The sequence below is a fragment of the Mytilus californianus genome, unplaced genomic scaffold, assembly GCF_021869535.1.
Source record: "Mytilus californianus isolate M0D057914Y unplaced genomic scaffold, xbMytCali1.0.p SCAF_9, whole genome shotgun sequence".
Taxonomy (NCBI): Eukaryota; Metazoa; Mollusca; class Bivalvia; order Mytilida; family Mytilidae; genus Mytilus; species Mytilus californianus.
Genome location: NW_026262745.1, coordinates 97,733,499 through 97,760,237, shown reverse-complemented (window position 1 = coordinate 97,760,237; position 26,739 = coordinate 97,733,499). Strand labels below are relative to the sequence as shown.

The 26,739-nt window shown below is 34.0% G+C and overlaps 2 protein-coding genes and 1 long non-coding RNA gene across 5 annotated transcripts in view; 2 read left to right on the top strand and 1 right to left on the bottom strand.

Annotated features, from left to right (window-relative positions):
• Positions 1-22,836, top strand: part of LOC127714554 (uncharacterized) — a 45,065-nt gene extending 22,229 nt beyond the window's left edge. The window contains exons 1-3 of one of the 3 annotated variants that reach the window (XR_007987779.1): positions 14,974-15,098; positions 20,610-20,694; positions 22,732-22,836. Coding sequence is in view for 2 of the 3 variants with exons in the window: in XM_052220637.1 (XP_052076597.1) it covers positions 20,610-20,694; positions 22,732-22,738 (92 nt within the window). In the remaining variant the exon portion in view is untranslated. Of the gene's footprint in view, positions 1-14,973; positions 15,099-20,609; positions 20,695-22,731 lie in introns of those variants that run through there. The other 2 variants (XM_052220637.1, XM_052220638.1) reach the window with 2 other exon arrangements.
• Positions 1-26,739, bottom strand: part of LOC127714556 (uncharacterized) — a 93,451-nt gene that overhangs the window by 29,719 nt on the left and 36,993 nt on the right. The window lies entirely within an intron of this gene.
• Positions 4,931-14,924, top strand: LOC127714557 (uncharacterized). Its single transcript, XR_007987781.1, has 3 exons — positions 4,931-5,125; positions 5,682-5,813; positions 14,832-14,924. It is a non-coding gene; the product is annotated as an uncharacterized LOC127714557 (long non-coding RNA).

The window sequence follows — 26,739 nt, the reverse complement described above, 5'->3', positions numbered from 1 at the left end:
TTTTTCCTGATGAGTGAATCACTGAGACAGGATAACTGCTGAAGATTTACAGTATATGCATGGTGATTCAGATAAATTCATTCATTCTGGCGAGTGAATCACTGAATCAGGATGACTTCTGGAAATGTACGGTACACACATGGTGATTCAGATAAAATTCATTCTTTCTGACGAGTGAATCACTGAAACAGGATGACTGCTGTTGATTTACAGTACACACATGGTGATTCAGATAAAATTCATTCTTTCTGACGAATGAATCACTGAAACAGGATGACTGCTGGTGATTTACAGTACACCCATGTTGATTCAGATAAAATTTATTCATTCTGACGAGTGAATCACTGAAACAGGATGATTGCTGATAATTTACAGTACACACATGGTGATTAAGATAAAATTCATTCTTTGTGATGAGTGAATCACTAAAACAGGATGACTGCTGGTGATTTACATTTAAAAAACATGGTGATTCAGATAAAATTCATTCTTTCTGACGAGTGAATCACTGAAAAAGGATGACTGCTAGTGATTTACAGTAACATCACATGGTGATTCAGATAAAACCGTATCTTACGACGAGTGAATCACTGAAACAGGATGACTACTGGTGATTTACAGTAACATCACATGGTGATTCAGATAAAACCGATTCTTTCGACGAGTGAATCACTGAAACAGGATGAGTGCTGGTGATTTACAGTAACATCACATGGTGATTCAGATAAAACCGATTCTTTCGACGAGTGAATCACTGAAACAGAATGACTGCTGGTGATTTACAGTAACATCACATGATGATTCAGATAAAACCGATTCTTTTGATGAGTGAATAACTGAAACAGGATGACTGCTGGTTATTTACAGTAACATAACATGGTGATTCAGATAAAACCGATTCTTTCGACAAGTGAATCACTGAAACAGGATGACTGCTGGCGATGTATTAGTATCATCACATGGATTTTCAATCCTATCCCACATAATCTGTAGAAAATTCAGATATATTTCAAAGTGAATTGCCCCAAACACTGAAAAGGACACTTTTCATTTTTGGCAAAATATGACCTTGATTTTCAACTTTAACATAAATATCAAAAAGGCCATAATGTGGTTCTTATGTGGATCTATTTCAAAAGCCTTAAAGGTAGGCAAGACAGTTCATTATAGGCCACCAAAGTCGGCACATTTTGGACAAATTGTCAAAATACTGTTATTGTGTGCATTGCCGTACGGCCTTTAACAATTAACAAAACTCATACCTCTTAGCAAGCAATTATATTCGACAAAATTAAAGCAATTCAAATGAGAAAACCAACTGCCTGATTTATGTTTAAAACAATAAGCGAAAAACAAATATGTTATACAGTAACAAACGACAGCCAATGCATTACAGACTCTGGATAGGCACATGCACATGCAGAATATGGCGTGGTTTAAATGTTTACGGGTTGCAAACCATCCCTTTGCCTTAACCTGAGCAGTAGTGTAACAGCAACATACTATAAAAATTAGTTGAAAATGAATTGACTAATCATATCGATACAAAGCAAAATAATCAAGTCACAAAAACACCAAAGACACAAAGAATTGATCTATGAGTATTTTCCAAGCCAATAACAACTAATAATAAATGGAATTCTGCTGCTAATATTCATCTTATTCTCTGTGATTTCTCCTCTAGTCTAACCAAATAACATTAAACATGTTTTGTGAGATCTCAACCCTCCCCCTATACCTCTAGCCAATGTAGAATAAAGAAACACATATCAATACGCACAGTAAAACTCAGTTTAAAAGAAGTCCGAGTCCGATGTCAGAATAGGTAAAAAAAGAAACTAAGCAAGATGACAATGATACATAAATTAACAAAGGACTACTAGCAGTTACTGACATGCCAGCTCCAGACCTCAATTAAACTGATTAAAAGATTATGTCTTCATCATATGAAAATCAGGTACAATCCCTCCCGTTAGGGGTTTAGTATCGTACCATCATAAAATATATGAGAAGAACATAACCCGTATCATGCAAACAACTGGTTTTAGAATAAATGTGTTTATTTCCGATGCAAAGACCCTATTACCTGCATAAAATGCGATATAAGAGATATTCATCCGCAAACACAGTTTTTCGGTACATGTGCATAGATATTTACGGAGCCCCGCTAGGGACATGCAAAGAAAAAGAATTTGAAAACAAATTAAACAGTAAACCAACTAGGTAGCATTGGCAAAGTGAGTAGGTTGAAAAGAAGGGAAGAAAAATTGGACTACTACTTTAAAATGATTGAATGTTGCCTATTGCTAGAATTTTGCCTAATTTCTTCAACTTCTTAACCTCATAAAGTTATTAGAGTTATGTTACCTATATACAATGACAAAATACAAGACCCTATGAGTGAATCAATATTAATACCAAAATATGCAATCCTTAATGATCTGACAACAGTATCGTAACTATATCCCTTCCGAATAAGTCTGTTTAAAGGTTTGGTTAGCTTTTGATGTGAATGCCGACATTTTTGTGCTTTGTAAAGAATATTACCATAAAATATTGGATGTGAAATACCTGAACGTATTTGATGTCTGCATGTTGATTTATATTTACGAATGATGTCCTTGTACCGATGATAAAATTTAGTAATCCATACCAATTTCGAAATTTTGAATTTCTTAAAAACAACAATTTCAATTTAGATCGTTTGACTTACAATATAGATTCAAATATGTAATTTGCTTTTTATTTGCTCATTTGAAAAGAACTGAGGCAATCGTTCTTGGAAGTAACCTAACTAATCCATGATTAACTTAACCAAACTATGACAAAATCACTGAGCTAAACGCTCCTCGATATGACGACCTTACTACCCATGATACTGACAGCATGCGAGAATAAAAGTACATGTCCAATCGATATATTAAATCTATTCTTTAATAGATTCAATCAAACAGTTTACGTTTTGTAGAATATAATTATTGATGATTAGAGAACAACGAATGATTTCATTAACAACCAAGAGGAAACAGCAAAGCACTATGTTCAAAATTCGTAAATTCTTTTTTAATATATAAACCAGTCAATAATCTCTGATTGAATCACATGGACTCTTATACGGAGCGAGACCGGATGCGTCGACAGGGTAACTGTTTCCCACTGTACATGCCTCGAACGTCATGCGGATCCATATGTTCTTAGAATTTCACCGTCTTTTGAGATCTGGTCAGAGACTTTAAACAAGCCCATCATGAGCGCTTATCCAGTGTGTATTACAATCATAGTACCGTATAGCGGAGTTATTTTCGCGGGGTGTTTATTTTCGCTTATTTTGGCGGGTGAGGGGGAATCACGAAAATAAATTTCGCGAAAATTTATGCATACGTTCGATACTTTCTAATAGCTAAAACATTTTGTAAACTATCTATTTTTTTTCCCGTTCGACGGATCAATAACGGTTTATGTTAATTCAAACAAAATAAATGCAAAAGGCGATTGTTCACTGGCTATCAGGTGTTAATTAGTTTATTGGTTACATAATAAAATAAATAATAATATGAGAGTGTAAGGTACGCTTGTCAGGTATTTCATCCTTATTAATTAGTGTCAAATTATATAACAGTTGCAAGTCACTCATGATAATTTTATAATCTAATTAGTACATCAAAGGTCCGGTCAATTTTGTAACTAATTAATCGTAACATTTACAAGAAGTTTGTATACCTGTGACAAATAACTATGTTCCGGTATTCTATTGATTAACTGTATTAAAATATAATCAATAAATGAAACGTCATGCAGGTAAAACAATCATTTAACCATAACAATAGACCCTTGTTTGTCAATTTTTACAACTTTTTAACTGCAACCATTTCATTATCCGCCAAAATATTTAATTGGGATTAAATAATTCGCCAAAATAAAAACCGCCAAAATTTTTCGTATACTTAGTTGCCCCTAAATCGCGAAATTTTACACCCGCGAAAATAACCCGCTATACGGTAATTCACAAATATATATTTGAACAGATGCAATTAATATGAATAAGCAAAGACATAATTTCTTTTTAGAATAACATAAATTGCCATAAAAAAAACCAAGAAAACAAAAGGGAAAGGTCAATTCTGATCGCAATGATTTCAAAATAACGTACAGAATAGGAAAACTAGAAAACCAAAAGAGAAACAATAATTCAAAATAACTGACTGTACTCCCAACGTAAACTGCAAGACCCATCTTAACCCCGTAGCTACCAACTTACAGTTATTCATACATATATATAATTCCTACCGTATTCAGATCTATTATGCAATAATTGTAACGAAATTTCTTGTATTTCATGTGTTACTTCATGTCAATTAAATGCATGAGAGCAGTCGTGAACTGTCTCAATTTGTTGGACTGTGGTCGATACCTCTGCTGTTTGAAGAAATGATTTTATTATCGTAAACATAGATATGTTGCTATTAACAATTATTTTCTCTGCAGAAAGTAGTGCTATATATCTATTTTTATGGGTTCATAAGGAGTACAACACCAACATTCTTTTTCCTTTGGTTGTCAAGGACGTTTAAAACATCCATCATCATCATGCAATTCCTTCGTTAATGACAAGACAAGACAAGACAAGACAAGACCATTTTTTACAACGTAGTTACACGTATGGTGCTACAAGAGGAAAAAAATTATAAATTAACAATTACATAATTATACATTTGCAAGCAAGACACACAATAAATAAATTAGCGATATCATACAATAGGATTGAAATATACCATATTAGGTTGATTTTTTTGCAATATTTTGAATTGCAACGTGAATAAAATTTTATTTTAATACTACATGGTAACATGATATAAATTATGAAAATATTTTTTCTAAATGGCTTAAAAACGTGCACAGTTTTTTTAATAACGTATGGACCAATAAAAAACCCACAACAATAACACTCCCATGCATAAGGCAACATAATTTCTTTAGTGGTCCATTGAGCAGACTCATTTAGATGTTTGAGCTATAACCATCGTCGTTTCAGGCATTCTCTTGATTACCTTTCAGATAGCTAACATGGGAAAAACTGCTCTGCTAGTTTTGTTTGTGGCAATAACAATGATTAATCAGTATAAAGGTAAGTGTTTATTTTTAAGGACTTTTTGATAATGATAAAGAATTTTACAAATAATTAATTGTTATTTTTCTGGATTGTTTCTTGTTTTTTCGTCGTTTTATTTCTGGTCTGAAAGAGAATAAATAGGTAAATTTAGCCAAATGCGAAATTATATCGAAAGGAAAGTGTTGCTCAGTATTCTTTTTCAAATACCAATTAATTAAAATTGAGATTAACAGTTTGTTTTCATCCTATGTTTACGAAACACTAACACATTATTGTATCAAAATGTTCTTCAACACAAATGTTTAGTACATAGTACATTAAGAATCTATTTTATCTTTGTGAGAATATGACTTTGGGGTTCGTGTTGTTCAATTGCTATTTTTCTTTGAAGAAGTGATTTTATGGATTTTTTCCTTTTTTCGTCGTTTTACTTCTGGTCATTATCTTGATTATCTGGTTTAACCAGTGATCCATTCAACAAGAACATAATATTTTACCTCTTAAAGATTTTCGTAGAAGTACAGGGTTTGGTTTATTTATCTCTGGAATAATTTGTTATAACATTTTACAGGCGAACCGAATTTTGCATGCGCTGGACGAGGTGGATATTGTTCCGTTTCTGATACATGTCCATCATTAGGAGGTTATGTGGAAAAACTAGCCTTTAAGTGCACGTGTGGTAAAGCATGTTGCAAATGTACTGGTAAGTTAAGAATTTATTTCAGCAATAATCATCGTAGGATTTCATATTAACCGACATAATTATTGTTAATGCCTATTTGCAAACCATGCATACAAATGTGAGACAATAAACTGTATACATACACAAAATTTATTCATTGGGAAGATATTCTGTGTCGACAAGAATTGTATATTTAAAAGGAATGGAAACGCGGCCGACTTCAAAGAAAATTTTATGATGCATCTCTGACTTGGGTGGTGTGTTAATTACACCCCGTCGCTCTAACTGGCTTTTTACTTATCTGGTAGCAGTTATCGAACATGGTCATTTAATCAGACACCAGTTATCTCACTTTATAAGCGCTCTCCGGTAAAGAAGGTAAATAATTCACGGCGATATTTTTTTCTTCTTGGGCATGTTTCTGTAATAAAAAATAATGAACTAAAATCCTTCTGAGGGGCATTTTGTTTCAATTTGCCTGGTGTAAAAAAAAATCATAATTGGGTTTTTTTAGAAGATCATTCGAAATACATATTTTATTGAAGAGTAATGGTACTTACATAGTGCAGTACGAAAGTGGTATAGTAGGTGATATAATAATGAAACCAAAAATAAATTAAATAACCAACAAAAAAAAAATATCACAATACAACCACATGTAAAGTTACTTATGAAAAACGTTTTCATTCTTGTTTTTTATCTTGATATTTCATGAAGGTATGTGTTCTGGAACTCATTCATCATTTGTTCTTCATGTGATCATCATTTTATATCGTTTATGTTTCATTGCGTACATCACTTTATATGCTCCGGTTTTAGGAGTTTTATACAGGACAGTGTAGGAACCCATGTTACTTTCCCTTCTCTTCTGAGTGACGAAAACTGCTCAGCATGCCGTGTGCACAACTGCTAGGAACATTCAGCGGACACGTTTTCCAAAGGAACAATTCGTGGCTAACCACAGCGTGAGTTACCTTTAAAACATTACAAATTATGTCTTTACATCAGCGATGAACTGTTTTAATATGTTTTCCTATGTTATAAAGAAACTATAATCATTTAACCGTTCAAACTGTTCGTATCTGCGATTACACAATTTAATTCAGACAGAACCCGTCGTGTGCAAGAATATTCATCTATTTATTATTATAAAGAACATTAACAGCTTTATAAATCTACGAACTGTTTAACGTATTTTTAATGGACTTTAAATATCATTGAACACATTGTAAAATTGTATTTATATTTGTATTTTCAGTTTTTCACCATTTGGATTGGTAGTAAAATAAAAGTCAGCTCCTGATTGTTTTATCTTTACATAAACCCAGTCATCTTGGTTAAACTCGCTGGTCCGGCCAGTACAGTGAAAAAGCTACAACGTGCCTGTTGTTTTTCTTGGATAACGTACGCCACTCCACGACAGTCAGCAGACCCATAAGTTATAACGTAGTTTCAACGACAACGTTTCGTGCTAGTAAATTGACAACAACTTGTCTACACATCTCCTGATCAGGAAATACAACGGAGCATCGTTCGTAGGTGTTACCTTGACACTACGCAACACAGCTTGTGTTTTGGCAGCAAACAAACAACGTTGAGCCATCATGGATCCCAGTCAAGCGGAACAGCAAGAAGAGGTTCAGCCCCCAGAGGGAGATGTCCCTGAAGAACTTATAGAGAATCCGTCTAATACCACACATTTAGATGAAAATCCCGAGACGAGGCGAGTACGAGACCTCACGGAAAAAGGTAAAGGAGCTTTCACAGAAAAACGTGACAAGTTCTGTCAGGAACTAGAGGCCCTCTGGTCAGATGTAGAGTCCCAGTTATCGGAAGTCACCACGCCTCCTAACAAGATCCAGCAAATCTTGACAGCCCAGGATAACCTTGTTAAAGCCTGCACAAATTATCGTAGGCTCACAGATGAGTACCTGGACTTTCTGAAAAGGACCAGAACATTGGACAGTCAAAAAGACATAGACGCATGCAATCTCACATTGGATATTCGTCTGTCCAAAGTGGACCATGCCCTAGAAACATTGCACGAACATCGGCTCGACCTGACACAGGCTAAATCTACTAAAACAAAGACCTCAAAAAGTAAGAAAACCTCACATAGTGGTAGCTCTAACGTGTCTGACATGTCAAGCCTAGCACGGAGGAAGCGTGCCAAAGCAGAGGCCGCTAAATCAAAAATAGCCTTTGTCGAACAACATGCACTTATCCTACAACAGGAGGCAATGTTAGAGGAACAAGCCCTGTTCAGACAAACTGAAATGGAACAGGAAGCCACTCGCAAAAAGGCTGAAATGGAGCATGAAGCAGAGCAAGAGGCCATACGCAGGAAAGCACAAATTAAACAGGAGGCCGCACGTGTCAGCCGGGAAAAAACCGAGCTGAAAGCCAAGTTAAACCTTCTAGAAGCACAGAAAGAAGCTGCAGCCGCAGAAGCCGAGGCTCGTATCCTAGAGTACGATGACAGCCAAGCGCTAGACGATCTCCCTAAAGAGACGGAAGACCCGCTCCAACGTGTGCAAGACTTTGTTAATAAACATCCTGAACCAACCGCCATACAGGAAGCGACAGCCCCTCAACAGAAAAAACAAACGTCTGTTAAGATTGAGCTAAGTCATGAAGCGCCAGACTTCGTGCCCTCCGTGGCATTGAACCTGCCATCACAGACACCTGCGGTCTTGCCTACACATGCTAAGTCACCAGAAGTTAATGTATTCCCAGATATGGGAACACTAACTGGCATAGAAAAACAAGGCATTATTGAAGAGATCCCTGTCTTACAACAAAAACAAGGCGTCATAGAAGAGATCCCTGTCTTACAACAAAAACAAGGCGTTATAGAAGAGATCCCTGTTTCACACCAAAAACAAGGCGTAATAGAAGAAAACCCTGTTGCATACCAGCAACAAATCAATCCTACGTCGGAGATAACCAGATTTCTCCTACGCAAGGACCTGTTGTTCTCCCGGCTAACAAGCTTTAACGACCGGGCAGAATCCTTCCATACATGGAAAGCCAGCTTTAAAAACGTCATAGACGAATTACAAGTTTCGGACTCGGAACAGATAGACCTACTTATTAAATGGCTTGGACCAGAGTCTGCCAAACATGCCATGAGTATAAGGGCATCAAATGCCAACAACCCAACAAGAGGCCTACAGAGACTATGGGAGAGACTTGACGACCGATATGGTGCTCCAGAAATGTTGGAGGCGTCTCTCGTTAACAAACTCGTCAACTTCCCAACACTGACGAATAAGGACAACTCACTCCTTTACGATTTGTCAGATATTATCTCAGAAATAGAATATCACAAGGAAAATCCCAAGCTGGGATGTTTGCTTGCGTATTTCGACTCTTCATCCGGGATAAATCCTATAGTGGAAAAACTGCCATACGGACTCCAAGAAAAGTGGATAACAAGGGCTTCAAGATACAAGTCTAAATATGAAGTTGCATTTCCACCTTTCACAGAATTCTCTGCCTTCATCAGAGAAATTAGCAAAATAAAGAACGATCCTGGGTTCATTTTTGGGTCAATAGTCAAACCAAGTACAAAAGGTGCTGCGCCAAAGTTCACACCTCAAACATATTCTAAAGTCAATGTTCATAAGACAGCAGTTGAACAGCAACCTGGAGACAGCAGTGAACAACAAAGTCTTTGCATATTGCATAATACAAAGCATACCTTAAACGAATGCCGAGCGTTCCGTGCCAAATCAATCGAGGAACGCAAGGAACTGTTGAGGCAAAACAATCTTTGTTACAAATGCTGTGATTCCACTATGCACAGAAGTCGTGATTGCAAGGCAAGTATCAGTTGCAATGAATGCGGAAGTAAACAACACACCACCGCATTACACACAAATCGAGTGTACCAACCCAAAGGTGCACCGCCTTCACCGCCTAGATCAGTCGACGGCGTGGAGCTAATTGATACAGCCTACGGCGGGGAGCAACTTGAGTTAGCTGAAACCAAGCTAACCTCTGTTAGTTCAACTTGCACAGATATCTGTAAAGATGGCAACAGTAGTAAATCTTGTGCCAAGATACTCCCTGTGAATGTCTTTCACAAAAATAATCAGGACAAAGTAATTCGCATGTATGAAATTATTGACGACCAAAGCAACCGGTCTCTCGCCGCTCCTGAATTCTTCAGCCTATTCAACGTACAGGAAGAAACAAAAGACTATATGTTATCCACATGCTCCGGCAGCAAGGTTACTTCCGGAAAACGAGGAAACGGCTTTGTCGTAAAGTCTGTACAAGACAATACTAGATTCAATCTGCCTGAACTGATTGAATGCGATAACATTCCCAATAATCGGAACGAAATTGCTACAACTGAGGATATATTGCAATATCAACACTTGCAAGAACTACAAAAAAATATTCTCCCGATTGATGGAAAATGCAAAATCCTATTGCTCATTGGAAGAGACCTAATAGAGGCACATCACGTCCTTGATCAACGTCTAGGACCACCAAAGTCTCCATTTGCGCAAAAGTTAAACCTGGGTTGGATTATCGTTGGTGAAATACGCTCCGATAAGCAACATGTTCACCTTGAACTCACTACAAAGGAAACAAATCCAGCTTGCAGTGTTGTGAAACCACATACAAAGAAATTACCTGAGTGTAATAAAACCAACACCCAGTCAAATGGAATTCGAACTGATTCGTTTAAACAATATCCCCGTTTACATGGGCAACCAAAAACGAAATCAGCGACTTCGATCGTCAAATTTGCAGAAGACGAAAAGTTCATTTTGGAAGCAACATCACCAAAAGTGAATGCCGACAAAGAAAAGTACATCCGAAAATATTCAATTCCCAAGGAAAGCTTCAATTTGCCTTTGGATACGCAAGGACAAGAGGAAAGTAGAATAGACGATTCGGACTTTAGTCACAGAGAAAAGGAACATGGCACCGGCTGGTCTACTGTATGCCGTAAACGTAAAGGAAAGCGTCCGTTTTGCAAGACGTCCCCGTTGGATCGCATATCTGTATCGAAAGGAGATTCATCCATCAGAACTACAGCCATGGAATTGGATCTTAGATCGCCGCGATCTCGTCGGAAACACCACCTTATCTAAGAAAGAAGCTGTGAAATACCCAGCCTCCCGTTGGATTACTTCCAAGTTCATATAAGTGGAACTTTGGACGGCTGTTATATATTTAACATTTTATTTGTTTTAATAATGGAATAGTGATGTCAGATAGACCTCAGACGGGGAGTGTTCTGAAACTCATTCATCATTTGTTTTTCATGTGATCATCATTTTATATTGTTTATGTTTCATTGCGTACATCACTTTATATGCTCCGGTTTTAGGAGTTTTATACAGGACAGTGTAGGAACCCATGTTACTTTCCCTTCTCTTCTGAGTGACGAAAACTGCTCAGCAAGCCGTGTGCACAACTGCTAGGAACATTCAGCGGACACGTTTTCCAAAGGAACAATTCGTGGCTAACCACAGCGTGAGTTACCTTTAAAACATTACAAATTATGTCTTTACATCAGCGATGAACTGTTTTAATATGTTTTCCTATGTTATAAAGAAACTATAAACATTTAACCGTTCAAACTGTTCGTATCTGCGATTACACAATTTAATTCAGACAGAACCCGACGTGTGCAAGAATATTCATCTATTTATTATTATAAAGAACATTAACAGCTTTATAAATCTACGAACTGTTTATCCGTATTTTTAATGGACTTTAATTATCATTGAACACATTGTAAAATTGTATTTATATTTGTATTTTCAGTTTTTCACCATTTGGATTGGTAGTAAAATAAAAGTCAGCTCCTGATTGTTTTATCTTTACATAAACCCAGTCATCTTGGTTAAACTCGCTGGTCCGGCCAGTACAGTATGTAACAATGAGATGAAATCGGACATTTATCGAGTTTTAAATAGTTTTCATGCAAAAGAAAGGAAATGTAAAAATGTAACTAAATGACTTTTCAATTGTGAAATATGACTGATAAAGAAAGAAGTTAATAAATCAATATGAAGGAAGAAAAAAGTAAACAGCTGCAGTATTATCTCGATAAAAGAACTTAGATTACAGGTGTTATAATAAACAATGACATGGGTTGTTCCAATTTGCAGGTATAATATATCATGTATCAATGACAAGCTAATTTGTGTCTTATATACTTAAGATGTCAAAAATTAATCACGCCGAGCTCACCTGTTAATTAATGCTAAATTATGCCGAGATGCAATAAAAATTTTAATTAGAAACAGTTAAAACTTTCCCACATTCGCATATTATTTATTTTAACACCGAAGGAATATTTTTTGCGACCTCTAGACTACTGCTCTGCGAGAAAAAAGGAAGGAACTGTTTTACTGTTAAGCGTATGGTAATTTGCGGCAACGCTTAATAATGGCAAACTGCAATACCAAACAACGATTTAGTATAAAAAAATAGTATTTGACAAAAAAAAAATGAATAAAATCGTATATAAAACGGCACAATCAATCCCAATCGGAAGTCTTATATATATATTTCTTGCCTGTAATTTCCGACTTCGTCGTTGTGGAACTTGACTGAACAAAATGGCGTCAATGTGAACTATAAACATGGGATTTTGAAAAATCATAGCAGATTCGTTTGTATCACCATTTTCATAAAACCAACACTATGTGATAGAAAAAAGATTAAGCTTTTAAGTTGTATGTCAATGTCACATCTATTTCAAGTAGTTATTTAACCCTTACCAAAATACGAAGTGTCGATGTATTTATTGACGCACTACTTCAAATTTACAACATATTTCGAAATAAAATCATTTTCATTGTACCAATTACATTTAGCATTCGTAATTTAGACCAAACTGTAGGAAAATATTCCATCTTTAAAATGATATCTCATTTTCTCACTTTCCAATATTTAAAAGAAATCGTAGTACACACCCAGATTGATAGACATATTTTGACAGAATAATGAAATTCAAAACTGAAATTTCGAAAAATCGTAGAAAATTCAGAAATTTTACCAGAAAATTAAAAAAAGGGCAAAATGATAGAATAAGGTTTCAGCTTCATAATGATATCAACTGTTTTGTTTTGCACTTCGTAGTTGTCGAGCTTTTAGAAAAAAATCAAAACACAGTATTTTTTGTTTTGTAATCCGGATGAAACTCGATCAAGTTTCAAGACCAAGATCTATTTTAATGAGAATTTACATAATACAATATTACAAACGTATGTTTGATGGGGCATTAAAATGATACCTAAGGCCTTACCTTTTTCATGGAATAAAAGTTTATTCTTGATTTTGGGTTTCTCTCTACTTTTCATCTTCTCAAGCAAGATGACCCCGTGAATTAAAAGACCGATCTATATGACAGGAAATGGACCTCCGTCATGATTCTTTATATTATTCATCATACTTCCTACTGAGTCAGACATGGATTATAGCTCTGCGGGTGCTCTGCGGGTATCCCGATTGATCTCGAGCCGCGTTTCCATTCCTTTGAAATATACAATTCCTTAGTGTCGGCCAAATTTTCAACAATTATTCTGAATGAATTGAAAACAAAGTATAGAAATTTCATGACATAAATTAAGGACACATTAGTTTGCCAATCTTCAATTTCGTATATTGATTAACATGATTAAGAAGATACAAATCAAGGCAACAAGCGAAAACCCAGGGAATCACATGAACTGACAGAGAAGCGCGGCCGGGTGGGTCAACAGCGTAATCATCTTCTGCCATGCAAGCTAAGACGACCAGTCTTAAACTTTCCCTCTTGGCAATGCAATTTTAACCTAAGCGTCAAATCAGAAAGATGAATTGTTTTGCTAATATGTCGTTATTCTCGTCATCGATAAGAGGGACATTATGTTTTTATGTTATTTTCGTCTGTCCGTCTGATAGTCCATTCGTCTCGTATCAGGTTTATTAAACGTTTTGTTTTTGTTTTTTAGGGTAGTTTAATTGTTGTCATGTCAACTTGAAACTTTGTACACATGTTCATTATGGAGTGAACTTTGTACACATGTTCATTATGGAGTGAACTTTGTACACATGTTCATTATGGAGTGAAATTTGTACAGTTGTTCATTATGGAGTGAAATTTGTAATAGTTATACTGAATTAAGATATTGACAAAATTTCAAAGTCACTGAACATCGAAATAAGACAGTTGGGGCATTGTGTTTTCTGTGGAAGCTTATTCTTATTGTTTTTTTTTTAATATTTTAAGTCATGTATGAGGTTAAGAGTATTAAAAATTCTAAGGTAAATTAAAACAGGTGCAGTCCAGAAAAACTGACAAAACCAAACGCTCGACTATATCAATCAACGGAAAGACTGAAAAATTACTGTCATATTCCTGACTTTGGATAGGCATTTTCCAACAAAAATTTACTGATGATTTTATAATGTTGATAACAATGTTATAACAAGAAACAATAACAAAGCCGCTATACTTTAAAAATTATAACGCTCGTTACCAATTATGACTTATTTTTAAGAATCTTATCAGATGCCACTGCAGGGAGAGGTTTCCTCCCCGAGAGTATATCACCATCCCAGCAGCGAGAACTTCAATATTGGCATGAATTATCATTGATATGGTCATAATTAACTGTTTACAAAACTTTGAATTATTCGAAATACTATATTATACCCGAAGATTCGACTACATTAGCTGTATTTGGCAAAACATTTCGGAAATTCTTAGTCGTCGGTGCTCTTCAACTTCATACTTTTTTTGTGTTTGTTTCATTCGTGCGTCATTGACGAGTCGTATGTAGACGAAACCCGCGAGTGCCGTACAAAATTGTAATTATGGAGGTTTTTTTAAAATCTTTTTTTTCAATGAAGCTTGAGAGGGCTGATGTATTTGTGTTTTTTGTTTTTTTTTTGTTTTTTTTGCTACTTTGGTATCTCTTTAAAATATGACTTTAGATTTAGTTAATATTTTATTTTATTAATTCAACACAAAGCAGTCTCTGCTGTGAGAAATCTGTTAGTCACTCATCATTTTATTCATAGACACATGTCCTGATGGTTCTACATGTATGAGTGCAGATGAAACCTGTGAAGGAAAAAAAGATACAAACGGATGTTGTGGCACCAGGTTTTGTTGTACACCTATCAGGACAACGACACCTGAACCAACGACAACTACCAGGACAACGACAACTATCAGGACAACGACACCTGAACCAACGACACCTATCAGGACAACGACACCTGAACCAACGACACCTGAACCAACGACAACTATCAGGACAACGACAACGACACCTGAAATATGTAGTAAGTAATTTATGGATGTTTGCTCCTCTTGTTTTTGAATTTTTGCCAGATATTCGGAATCCTCTGGTTTTATACATGTAGTGCCATTAAAAATTAAGTTATAAATATGTAGTAGGTAGTTAATATGTTGTTAGTAATTAATATGTAGTAAGTAATTAATATGTAGTAAGTAATTAATATGTAGCTATCACATATAATCCAAAAATGTCAGGCGGAACATTTATAAAAAATTACACTTGATTAATAGTCACTTACAAAGTCGAAAACTGGTGTACTGATTGAATCTCATTAATAAACAATTTTTCCTCTGATGCAATAGACAAGGAAGTCAATATACAAAAAATAAGAATACGTTTTCATTTATTTGTTTTACATAGCAGAAAGTCAGTAAACAGCATGAATAGTTAGACTCAATTGTCAAATCCTACACACTGCACACAACAAAATCAACTACTCTATTCAATTAGAAGATCATTCATCAATATAAAGTTCGACAGACGAATTCACTAGATAATGCATACATAACATATAAGACAATAAGAGGTACAAATGCATCAGATGGCCATTTCGACAAATAATGTATCTTCAGTGGTGCTCGGTGCCATATATTTCCAAATAAATCCCAAACTTAATAAAAACTTTGAATAACTGATTCAACAAAAAATGATTAATTTTTATATATGTCGTTAATCTATATCGTTATGTTGCTGTCACATCTACGTTAACCCTTTAAAAAAATCATATTTAAGTGTTTTCTTTTACCTGTCAGTTAAATCCCTGAAAGTTTTTGATTTAAAACAGTTTTTGCTTTATTTTTGGATAAATACCTACTTTCTTCTCTTTATTCCATTTGAAAACTGGAAAAGAAATATTTCTTCAAATTGTACAATATTTTTTTTCTTTTCAGTAAATTGGCGATTTTGCAATGAAGGACTCAATTGTCAACATTTTTATTCATTTGAAATGTGTAAACTGCTTTTACATAGCTAATGGCATTTCTATCATCAATATATTAACATTACAAAAAAATTAAGCCAAACTGTAGAAAGTAATATATTGTTAGCGTAATTGGTATATTTATAACTTTGTCGGTACGTTTTTATTGTTCTCAAACGCCCCAAAAGAATCGACCTCAGGTAATCCATGATCCTATGTCGTTGTCCCTGAAAAGGTGTACGTCATAAATACATGCAGATAACATTTCGTTTTCGTTTTACAAACCCCAAATATTCAATTTAAGGTCGTCATTTATAAAATATTATAAAACGTTTGAAAAAAAGATAATTATGATAACTGCTATTCTCGAATAAGGAATATGAGAATAACAAAACCTATCCTTATTTAATGGGTGGTAGGGGAGAACGTGTTGAGAATAACAAAACCTATCCTTATTTAATGGGTGGTAGGGGAGAACGTGTTGAGAATAACAAAACCTATCCTCATTTAATGGGTGGTAGGGGAGAACGTGTTGAGAATAACAAAACCTATCCTCATTTAATGGGTGGTAGGGGAGAACGTGTTGAGAATAACAAAACCTATCCTCATTTAATGGGTGGTAGGGGAGAACGTGTTGAGAATAACAAAACCTATCCCCATTTAATGGATGGTAGGGGAGAACGTGTTGAGAATAACAAAACCTATCCTCATTTAATGGGTGGTAGGGGAGAACGTGTTGAGAATAACAAAACCTATTCTCATTTAATGGGTGGAAGGGGAGAACGTGTTGAGAATAACAAAACCTATCCTCATTTAATGGGTGGTAGGGGAGAACGTGTTGAGAATAACAAAACCTATCCCCATTTAATGGATGGTAGGGGAGAACGTGTTGAGAATAACAAAACCTATCCCCATTTAATGGGTGGTAGGGGAGAACGTGTTGAGAATAACAAAACCTATCCTTATTTAATGGGTGGTTGGGGAGAAAGTGTTGAGAATAACAAAACCTATCCGTATTTAATGGATGGTAGGGGAGAACGTGTTGAGAATAACAAAACCTATTCCCATTTAATGGGTGGTAGGGGAGAACGTGTTGAGAATAACAAAACCTATCCCCATTTAATGGGTGGTAGGGGAGAACGTGTTGAGAATGACAAAACATATCCTTATTCAATGGGTGGTTGGGGAGAAAGTGTTCAGAATAACAAAACCTATCCGTATTTAATGAATGGTAGGGGAGAACGTGTTGAGAATAACAAAACCTATCCCCATTTAATGGGTGGAAGGGGAGAACGTGTTGAGAATAACAAAACCTATCCTCATTTAATGGGTGGTAGGGGAGAACGTGTTGAGAATAACAAAACCTATCCCCATTTAATGGATGGTAGGGGAGAACGTGTTGAGAATAACAAAACCTATCCCCATTTAATGGATGGTAGGTGAGAACGTGTTGAGAATAACAAAATCTATCCTTATTTAATGGGTGGTAGGAGAGAACGTGTTTTGAATAACAAAACCTATCCTCATTTAATGGGTGGTAGGGGAGAACGTGTTGAAAATAACAAAACCTATCATCATTTAATGGGTGGTAGGGGAGAACGTTTTAACAAGGAGTTTAATGTAAAAAGGCTGATTTTGGTACATAATCATAAACGCTTTGCATAATAAGCATGCTAGTTGACTGTTAGTCCCTGATGGTTTCACTACCCCAGTATCCCAGTACTGTTTTACTGTTGTTTTAATTATACATTGCTGTTATAAATATTTTATTATTATGATAGAACGTCTAGTGCCTGTGCTTCATACAAAGTTTGGAAAATAATAACCGGTAGTTCCGAGTAAAAAAAATATAAACGGTTCGTCGATCATTCTCGGACTTTAAACTAGTTGAAAGATCTATATTTGTTCCTTAAAATGAGTCAGAAACAACGATTTTAGGCCAAGGAATAACAAAGTTCTGGTTTGAAAACATATCATAAACATTGAAATTTTAAAGTCAGACACTTGCTACATGGTGGATCATCTGACTGGAAGTTTTTTGGACATACATATACTGAATTTGACGCAACTGCTAGCTTTTAACATGTAAGGTATATAAAATTAACCTACCTTCATAGCAATCAAACATTCTTATTTCTATCCTTTTCGATTTTTTCCCATTGAATACCAATCCTCAAACCTTGATAGAACCCACCTTGTAATGAATGAAATGAAACGAACGATCTGATATGTCCATTTTTTCATTGACCTTTACATCGACCAATCACATCTCTCTTTTTATTTCATATATATATAACAACAACTTGATTTGACCTAACTTGAAGCCAGTTATAAATTAACGGAATAACATAATAGGAACTTCGAAGGAATTCAAATGTGCATACATTTAATTAAGATCAATTAAATAACCACATTTATCGCTAACAAAACAAACAAAAAGAATATTATACAAATATATCATGCTTACAAGGGGTATTTGCCAAAAAATACCGGTTGAGAGGTAAACAAATTTCTAGAGCCGTTAGGCGAGGGAAATTTGTTTACCTAGAAACCGGTATTTTTGGAAAATACCCCTTGTAAGCATGATATAATTGTTTAATTCCACTGAATGTTCTTTGTATCCATCTTGACCTCAGAAATTTTATTGTAATCAGGTATCATATGGAGTTTCTACTTGACTGTATAATTTTTGTATATACTGCAGCTGTGCTATTTGCGCAGTCAAATTGCATTGGCCGTATAATAATTTCTGATCATTTTTGATGTACAGTTACTGACCGTATAGATATCTCCTTATTTATGACGTTGACAATGCGTTTCCGTTGAGTTTTATTTATGACGTCATTAAAAGTACAGGTTCGCGGAATTTTTACGTCATTCGCTCCAAATTCAATAATGATGTTTTTTATCCTAAATATTTCATTTGGAACAGTTGTAGGAGTTGCAGTGTATAAATAATAACCATAAATTTGTCCTATTAGAATAAAAATAATTCACTGGGTTATTTTTAGACATGGTATTCTCAATCTGCCATGGTATTTGCTAGCAAATACCGCGGCACATGGAATTCCCTAATGACAAATACACGGGCAGAAAAAAGAAAATCTTAATACATAGAAATTGGTGAAAAATACCATGTCTCTTGTCCAATCAAAATACAGCATTGTTATATAAGGTGGAATTAAATGATTAATAATACTTACCTTTATATCATCAGTATCCTCCAAATTTACACGGACGTTAGTTATAAATCCTTGATATTTACGTTTCGTCTTCTAGGTTAAAATTCCCGCCAAACAATATTCCTGCGGCCTGTTGCCATTTGGCCAATGTAAACGACATGTATTAAGAAATTTTCGGCGATGAAATATTTCATACAATTGTTCTTTGACATCTTACCAAAAGCACAGGGGATAATACACAATGTTCGGATTTCTATTGAGCACTATGTGCAACGTGAATTATTTTACGTTGTTCGACGATCATTTAAGGTAATTCTGGCCATATCTTTTGTATTCCAGAATTTAAGTATGAAAAAAGTGTCCAATTAGTTATAAATAACCTATTACCCTGCTAGATAATAACAGTGGCATCCAATTCAGCATTCGTTGGGAAAAAAGGCAAATCTAGAGTGCTAGCATAAGGCAACTTAACAGCCTAAAAACTGGTACAACTGTTAATTGTTATTACGTCTAGTAAATTAAGTTAGATACACAATGAAATCATGATAGGGTTAAGAGCTTGGCATCAAATGTTATACGGTCGTCAGATTAAGTTTGTTAACAAAAAAAAATAATCATGTATATGTTCATCAGACTACATGCACTTCACAATTCTACTTTCACTTTAATAAGTGCAAAATATTCAAGGGATCATCAGCCATGGAATGTTAAGAAAAAAAAAGAAGATGATTACGATAACTTCTATCCTCTAATCAGGATTCTGAGAATAACATGACCTATCCTATTTTATCGGGTTTACGCATGGACGTTTGAAAAAAAAAACGTTTATGTGATACGTCTACTGGTTGGCTAGTCCCCGAGGGTTTCTTCAACCCGGAAGCTTAATAGTTTTGTACTGCATGACGGTATGGATGTATTGTTTTTTATTGAAATTTGCTGTAGTTTTATTTTTTAGAACATTATTTTGAATAAAAATAAAATGCATCTCTGGTTTGGCTATACTAATGGTCATTTTCGATTATAATAGCTCTCCAAAAATGTATTTCGATTTAGGATTTTCAAATCTTATGGTCTCCAATATCATTGAGGAGATATTAATTGTAGAAATGAGCATCTGAAGCAGTAAAAACAGGTACCTTTAATGTTATAAAATTTACTTGATAGAATTAAGAGCACGGCGTAAAATGGTTTTCGCTCGTCAGAGCAATTTTGTTAACAAAAATGAATTTACATGAAAGGGAAATTAAAAACCTTTAGTCGCAGAACGATAGACATAACAGTAGATGAAAGATGAAAAGTTAAACATTGAAAATATGCTTTGCTAAAAATTGAATATCTATTGTTTGTAATATTGAGAAAATATGTACTTAAAACCCATTTGATAATTTTACAGGTAAAGACTACTGTGCTGACGCCTGTATAGGATATAGTAATTGTCCAGCAGATAGCTTTAAAGAATGCTGCCAGAAATATTTCATGTTAGTTTAAGTTAACAAACTAAGAGATATGATTTTCGTGTACACATAATATGTTTCTCGAATTAAGTTCATAATGTATCACTCTTGTTAGAATACGTCAAAATTATGCTCAAGATAAGTAACCACACATGAATGTATGTGTAGATATGTACTATGATCAATATTTAAGATATTAAATGGGAGGTCGAAACAAAATAATGATATATAGTGTACATGCAGACAATTCAACACTAGACACAAAATGTAAAATAAGTGCCACTACCCCCAAAAATGTAGTTAATTCAGACATGTGGGCAGTTCCTTTTCCTTTGCAGAAAACGAGCCAAAAATTGGGTCCCAAATCAACTGCTGATCAATGTGTTTTGAAAACATCTTATCCATGTTCCTGTCAAGTACATCATTAGCGATTGTCTCTTGTCCTATCTTCTTGTGGTGGTTTAAAGTTTGACATATTTTTAATAAACCTGTTAAAGCTTTAAATATTTACCTATCGATCATTATTGTCTCATTGATGTATAAACAAAATAACGGTCCTTTAATCAAAAGCTGGATCGGGTATTGCGTTCAAATGTTGTGTAGAATTGAAAATTACAATTAATGCTCTTAGATTAAGACGATATTGACAACTTCTAAGGTAATCATTTTAAATCAAGTCAATTCACATTTTTTGAATTCCTCAGAATGAAACCGTGATATTTGTAAATTTCTCGATTTTCCTTGTATTGTATCAACGTTTTTGTATGCTTTGGAATGGAAAAGTGTGTGCATAGCCAAACTACAACTTTATATAAATAGCCATTATGATAATTAATTGATGACACGCATTTTCTATATAGTCTGTACAAATAAAAACAATTTTCTTTGACCAGTTATTAGATATAGGAAGATGTGGTATGAGTGCCAATGAGACAACTCTCCATCCAAGTTACAATTTATAAAAGTAAACCATTATAGGTCAAGGTACGGCCTTCAACACGGAGCATTGGCTCACACCGAACAGCAAGCTATAAAGGGCCCCAAAAAATTACTAGTGTAAAACCATTCAAACGAAAAACCAACGGTCTAATCTATATAAAAACGAGAAACGAGAAACACGTATGAACCACATAAACAGACGACAACTACTGTAATCAGATTCCTGACTTAGGACAGGTGCAAACATTTGCAGCGGGATTAAACGTTTTAATGGTACCAAACCTTCTCCCTTTTCTGAAACAATAGTATAACACCACAACATAGAAAAACACACTATAAAATATCAATTGGAAGGCTTAGCTCAATCAAAAAACGTAAATAAACACACAATGAACGAATAAATTTGACCTGTGACACCTGAATGCAAATATACAGTTAATGAAAAATTACAAGGGATAAATAATTAAAGTCAAAATTAAATAAACAGGTTTAAACAAAGTTAAAGTATGATATCACTGTGAAATGTCAAATAATTTTTAGAAAATCATCACTTTTGAAAAAACCTGCGTCATATTATACACAGGTAAATGAAAATAATTTTGTTGTTAAGTATACTTCTTCATCTGTGTGTATAAAATCTTCCGTTTAGGAATACCAAGAAATTTCTTTAATATCAATAAAACTAATCTAACACTTGGTACATATGGGGTGAATATCAACAATAAAACTATACAATTAGTGCAAGATAAAACTTCCTGTACAGGCCCAAGAACAGCATCTAAGGAAAAATGCATGTTAAATATTCAAATAATACAAGCTAACAAAATACCTGCATGATTTTTAAATTTAGTTTAAAAGTAAATACTTAATTTACTTTATATTTTGTAATTTGATATTCACTGAGGTTTATATACTTTTGGTTTTTCGTTGTATCAGCTCCTCAATTTTTTCAATGGGTTTTGGATTTTCAAATATTTTGGCTTCAAGCAACACTGCAGAGACATTTTTTGTCAACATGCGCACTTATTGCATTTAGTACAGTAAAATTCGCACCATTACTGTTCCCCATTTCCATTCTCAATTTTATTATAGATTAACGAAAGCAATGATCTTATATTTCAGGGATTGATAAAGACTTGGCCCTTAACCATGAAGCAGACAGAAGACAAATTTATGTGAAAATATCTACATTTATAATAGAATAAAAAAAATTATATAATATTGATATTGTGCGTATGACACTTGTTTCTTGGATAACTTTCGACACTAAAACGTAAGGAAACTAAAGGGATAATTTAAACCCAAAACGCACCAAAAACAAAGCGGTTTATAGCAGTTGTCACGCAATGATTTTCTAATTTTTGCTAAATGCATGGTTGTTTTATTTGTTTTAAATTGTTAGATTAGTTTGTAGATGATTGTTTTGTTCTGTTTTTCCAATGACATATATACACAGAGATTGGTAACTCCGTGAAATCACGTGAAATCATGCGACCGGAATGAGAATCTCGCCGATGAACTACTCTACAAATCGGGAACGAATAACCCTCGATAAAAAACAATGGGAAAACTTACCTCAGATCAAATAATTTCTTTTCTAAAAAGTTACTTGAAAATCGTATTTATTGAGAAAAATATTTTCTTCTTATCGGCATTTCCAGAGAGACATATATACACAATACATAGACAAAATCGGATATTTGACAAAATACACAATACATAGACAAAATCGGATATTTGACAAAATACACAATACATAGACAAAATCGGATATTTGACAAAATTCCACTGGCAATTTCTTTTTTATTAATGAAAAGTTGTTTTATTTCTTTTCTAAACATGTTAATTGACTATTTTTGTTATCTTGCCCAGTGCTCTATTTCAATGAAATTCTGGTCAGGGTTTAAATAATATGTCTGCATTTGTTTAGTTGTAAAAACAATTAGCAAGCGATAATACCTTTAGAACTTCATCTTCGTCAAATGTCAGGTGATCGGAGAGCAATAAATTACGTAACCGCACACCTGTGAATCCACAAGAATTTTTTACAGGAGAATCGGACTTAGACATTATTTCACTGTGTAATTAAGGAGCACACTTTAAAATAGCAAAGAAATGAAGTACAGAAATGTTACTTGCCTTATCAATATCATAATTATTACCAGATTTTAATTTTAGAATAATTAGAAATGCCGAAAAGCAGAAAATATTGTTCTCAATAAATACATAAAAATAATAAATGCAACGTTTTTCAAGTGGCTTTTTAGAAAAGAAATTATTTGACCTGAGGTAAGTTTTCCCATTGTTTTTTAGTTATCTATCGATCGAGGGTTATTCGTTCCCGATTTGCAGAGTATTTCATCGGCGAGATTCTCGATTGAACGTGATTTCACGGAGTTGCCAATCTCTGTGTACATTTGTCTCTGGCATTTCTAATTATTTTAAAATTAAAATCAGGTAATTTCAGTCAAACTCTGTACTTCATTTCTTTGCTAAAATTTGCTTCTTAATTACACAGTGAAAGTTTGTCCACGTTCGATTATCCGGTTATTAATTCCATAGAGTTGTGATTGTGGATTTACAGGTGTGTGAGTACGTAATGTATTGCCCTCCGATCACCTGAAATTTGCCGGAGGTGAAGTTCTAAAGGGATTATCGCTTGCTTATTGTTTTTACAACTAAACAAATGCTGACATATTATTTTAACCCTGACCAGAACTTTGTTTAAACAGAAGCACTGGGCAATAGTATTCAATCAGGCAGACAAAATAGTCAATTAACATGTTTAGAAAAGAAATAAAAAAAAATTCATAAATAAAAAATATTGCCAGTGGAATTTTGTCAAATGTCCGATTTTGTCTCGTTGGAAACTGATTACCGTGACTTTCACCTTTAATGTTTACTTGGTGTTTCAACCGACAACGAGACTTTTTGCACCGTTAAAGTCCAGTACATAGCATGAAAGAACAAGCACTTACATTTTGTTTTCGGTCTAAATAGCCTTAGCATGCATGATACAAATTTAAGAAGTATTTGTTCGTACTCTTATATTATAGATTAATGATTACCACTGCTACAATCACAGTAATTTGATTCGGTCTTCAAATCCCATGGAAATAAGGAAAACATTATGACGAAACTGCATTATTGGTGGGGGTTCTCATATTAAGAACAATGGAAAATAGGGCTGAACACTTATATATATATATATTTATTCAAGATAAAAGGCATGAATTTGACAGATACAATAAATTACAATGACACAGATAGAGCACTAGACATAGTTTATAGACACTAAAATGATTTACATGTTTACTAAAAATTATAATTTAAAAAATAAAATTATGAAAATTGTCATATATTTTGATAATATGAATAGACTAGATTGTTAGACCAGAGACATATATACACAGAGATTGGCAACTCCGTGAAATCCCGTTAAAAAACGCGGCCCGGAATGAGATTCTCGTCGATAATTATTCTACAACATGTAGACAAGTCAGGGATGAATAACCTCGATAGCTAATCAATAAAAAGTAATAGGAAAACTTATTTCAGATCAAATAAATTCTTTTTCTAAAAAACTACTTGAAATAGTTGTATTTTTTTTTAATGTATTTGAATGAGAAAATATTTTTTTCTTTTTGTCGGCATTTAAAAAGTAAAATCTGGTAATGATCATGATATTACAAGAAACATTTCTTTGCTAAAGTTTGCTTCTAAATTACACAGTGAAATTATGTGTGTCCGATTTTCCGGTCATTATTTCCTTAGAGTTGTGACTGTGGATTCACAGGTGTGCGATTACTTAATTTATTGCCCTCCGATCACCTGAATTTTGCCGGAGGTGAAGTTCTAAGTGGATTATTACTTGGTAATTGTTTTTACAACTAAACAAATTCTGACATTATTTTAACCATGACCAGAACTTTATTTTAACAGAAACACTGGGCTATACTATGAATAGGGTAAACGGACAGAAAGTCACAGTACAAAAAGTCACAGGACATAAAGTCACAAATTGGATAGGACAAAAAGTCACAAATAATTTATTGACAATTGTTTGAATATATAAGAGAAAGATCTTCAAATAATATCTTTTTTTACATTTATTCATTTTTAAGTTCAGGAAATTGTTCATAAGCCTTGATAAATGAAAAATTATTAAATTTTAATCATGCAAATAATATATTTCTTGGCACCATGAAGCCATTTAAGTGCCAAACCACTTTGACATTTTGTTATCATAACAATTATTTGATCATCATTGATATTTATTGAATAAATTTTAATTACAAAGTTGCTTCATATATTATAGTTCAATAAAAAATCAAAAAAATATTTTTAAAATTAGTGTTTTCTTGTTCAGAGATAAATAATCTCAAAACTGAATTGTGACTTTTCGTCCGTGACTTTTTGTCCTGTGACTTACTGTCCTACATTCTACTATAGTATTCAATCAGGAACAAAAATAGTCATTTAACATGTCAAAAAAAGAAATCAGAAAGCAACTTTTTTATATAAAAAAAATATGTAGCCAGTAGAATTTTGTCTCGTTGAAAACGGATTTAAATGATTAATTTTTGATTGACCTACAATTACATTATTTGTGGAACCTTTGCATGAATTTCCTAAATGAACGTACATTATGTACAGTGTTGTCGAAATCACTATTTTTGCTGCCATGCAATATTGAATATGAATCTGTCATTATTTGTAGTTTTTTATAGACTTTATATCACAGACCCTGATTAAAAACAACGTGTATCATAAGTACAGTAAAATGCTCTGCTGAACTGTAGAATTTTAATGTTCTGTTTCATAGACCACAGAAGTACTGCAACATCCTTATCTTTACTCTTTCCTATCGGGTAGTGAAACTCGAGTTTGAAATTAGAAAGATTTAAAATTGAAGACAAGTTTTATCTGATCTTTTGTGGGTTTATGTTTCGGTGCAGTGCTATGTGGGCTGTTATTTTCTTTTCATTGTCATTTTTTTTATCTGTGTTACATGACCCTGTACTTTTTGTATTGCCCCTTGACATCTCCTGCTTCTGTTTAAACCTTTACCACTAATATCTCATCTGGTTTAAATAAAATAGTGTCTCATTCCCGGAATTTGTTATACAG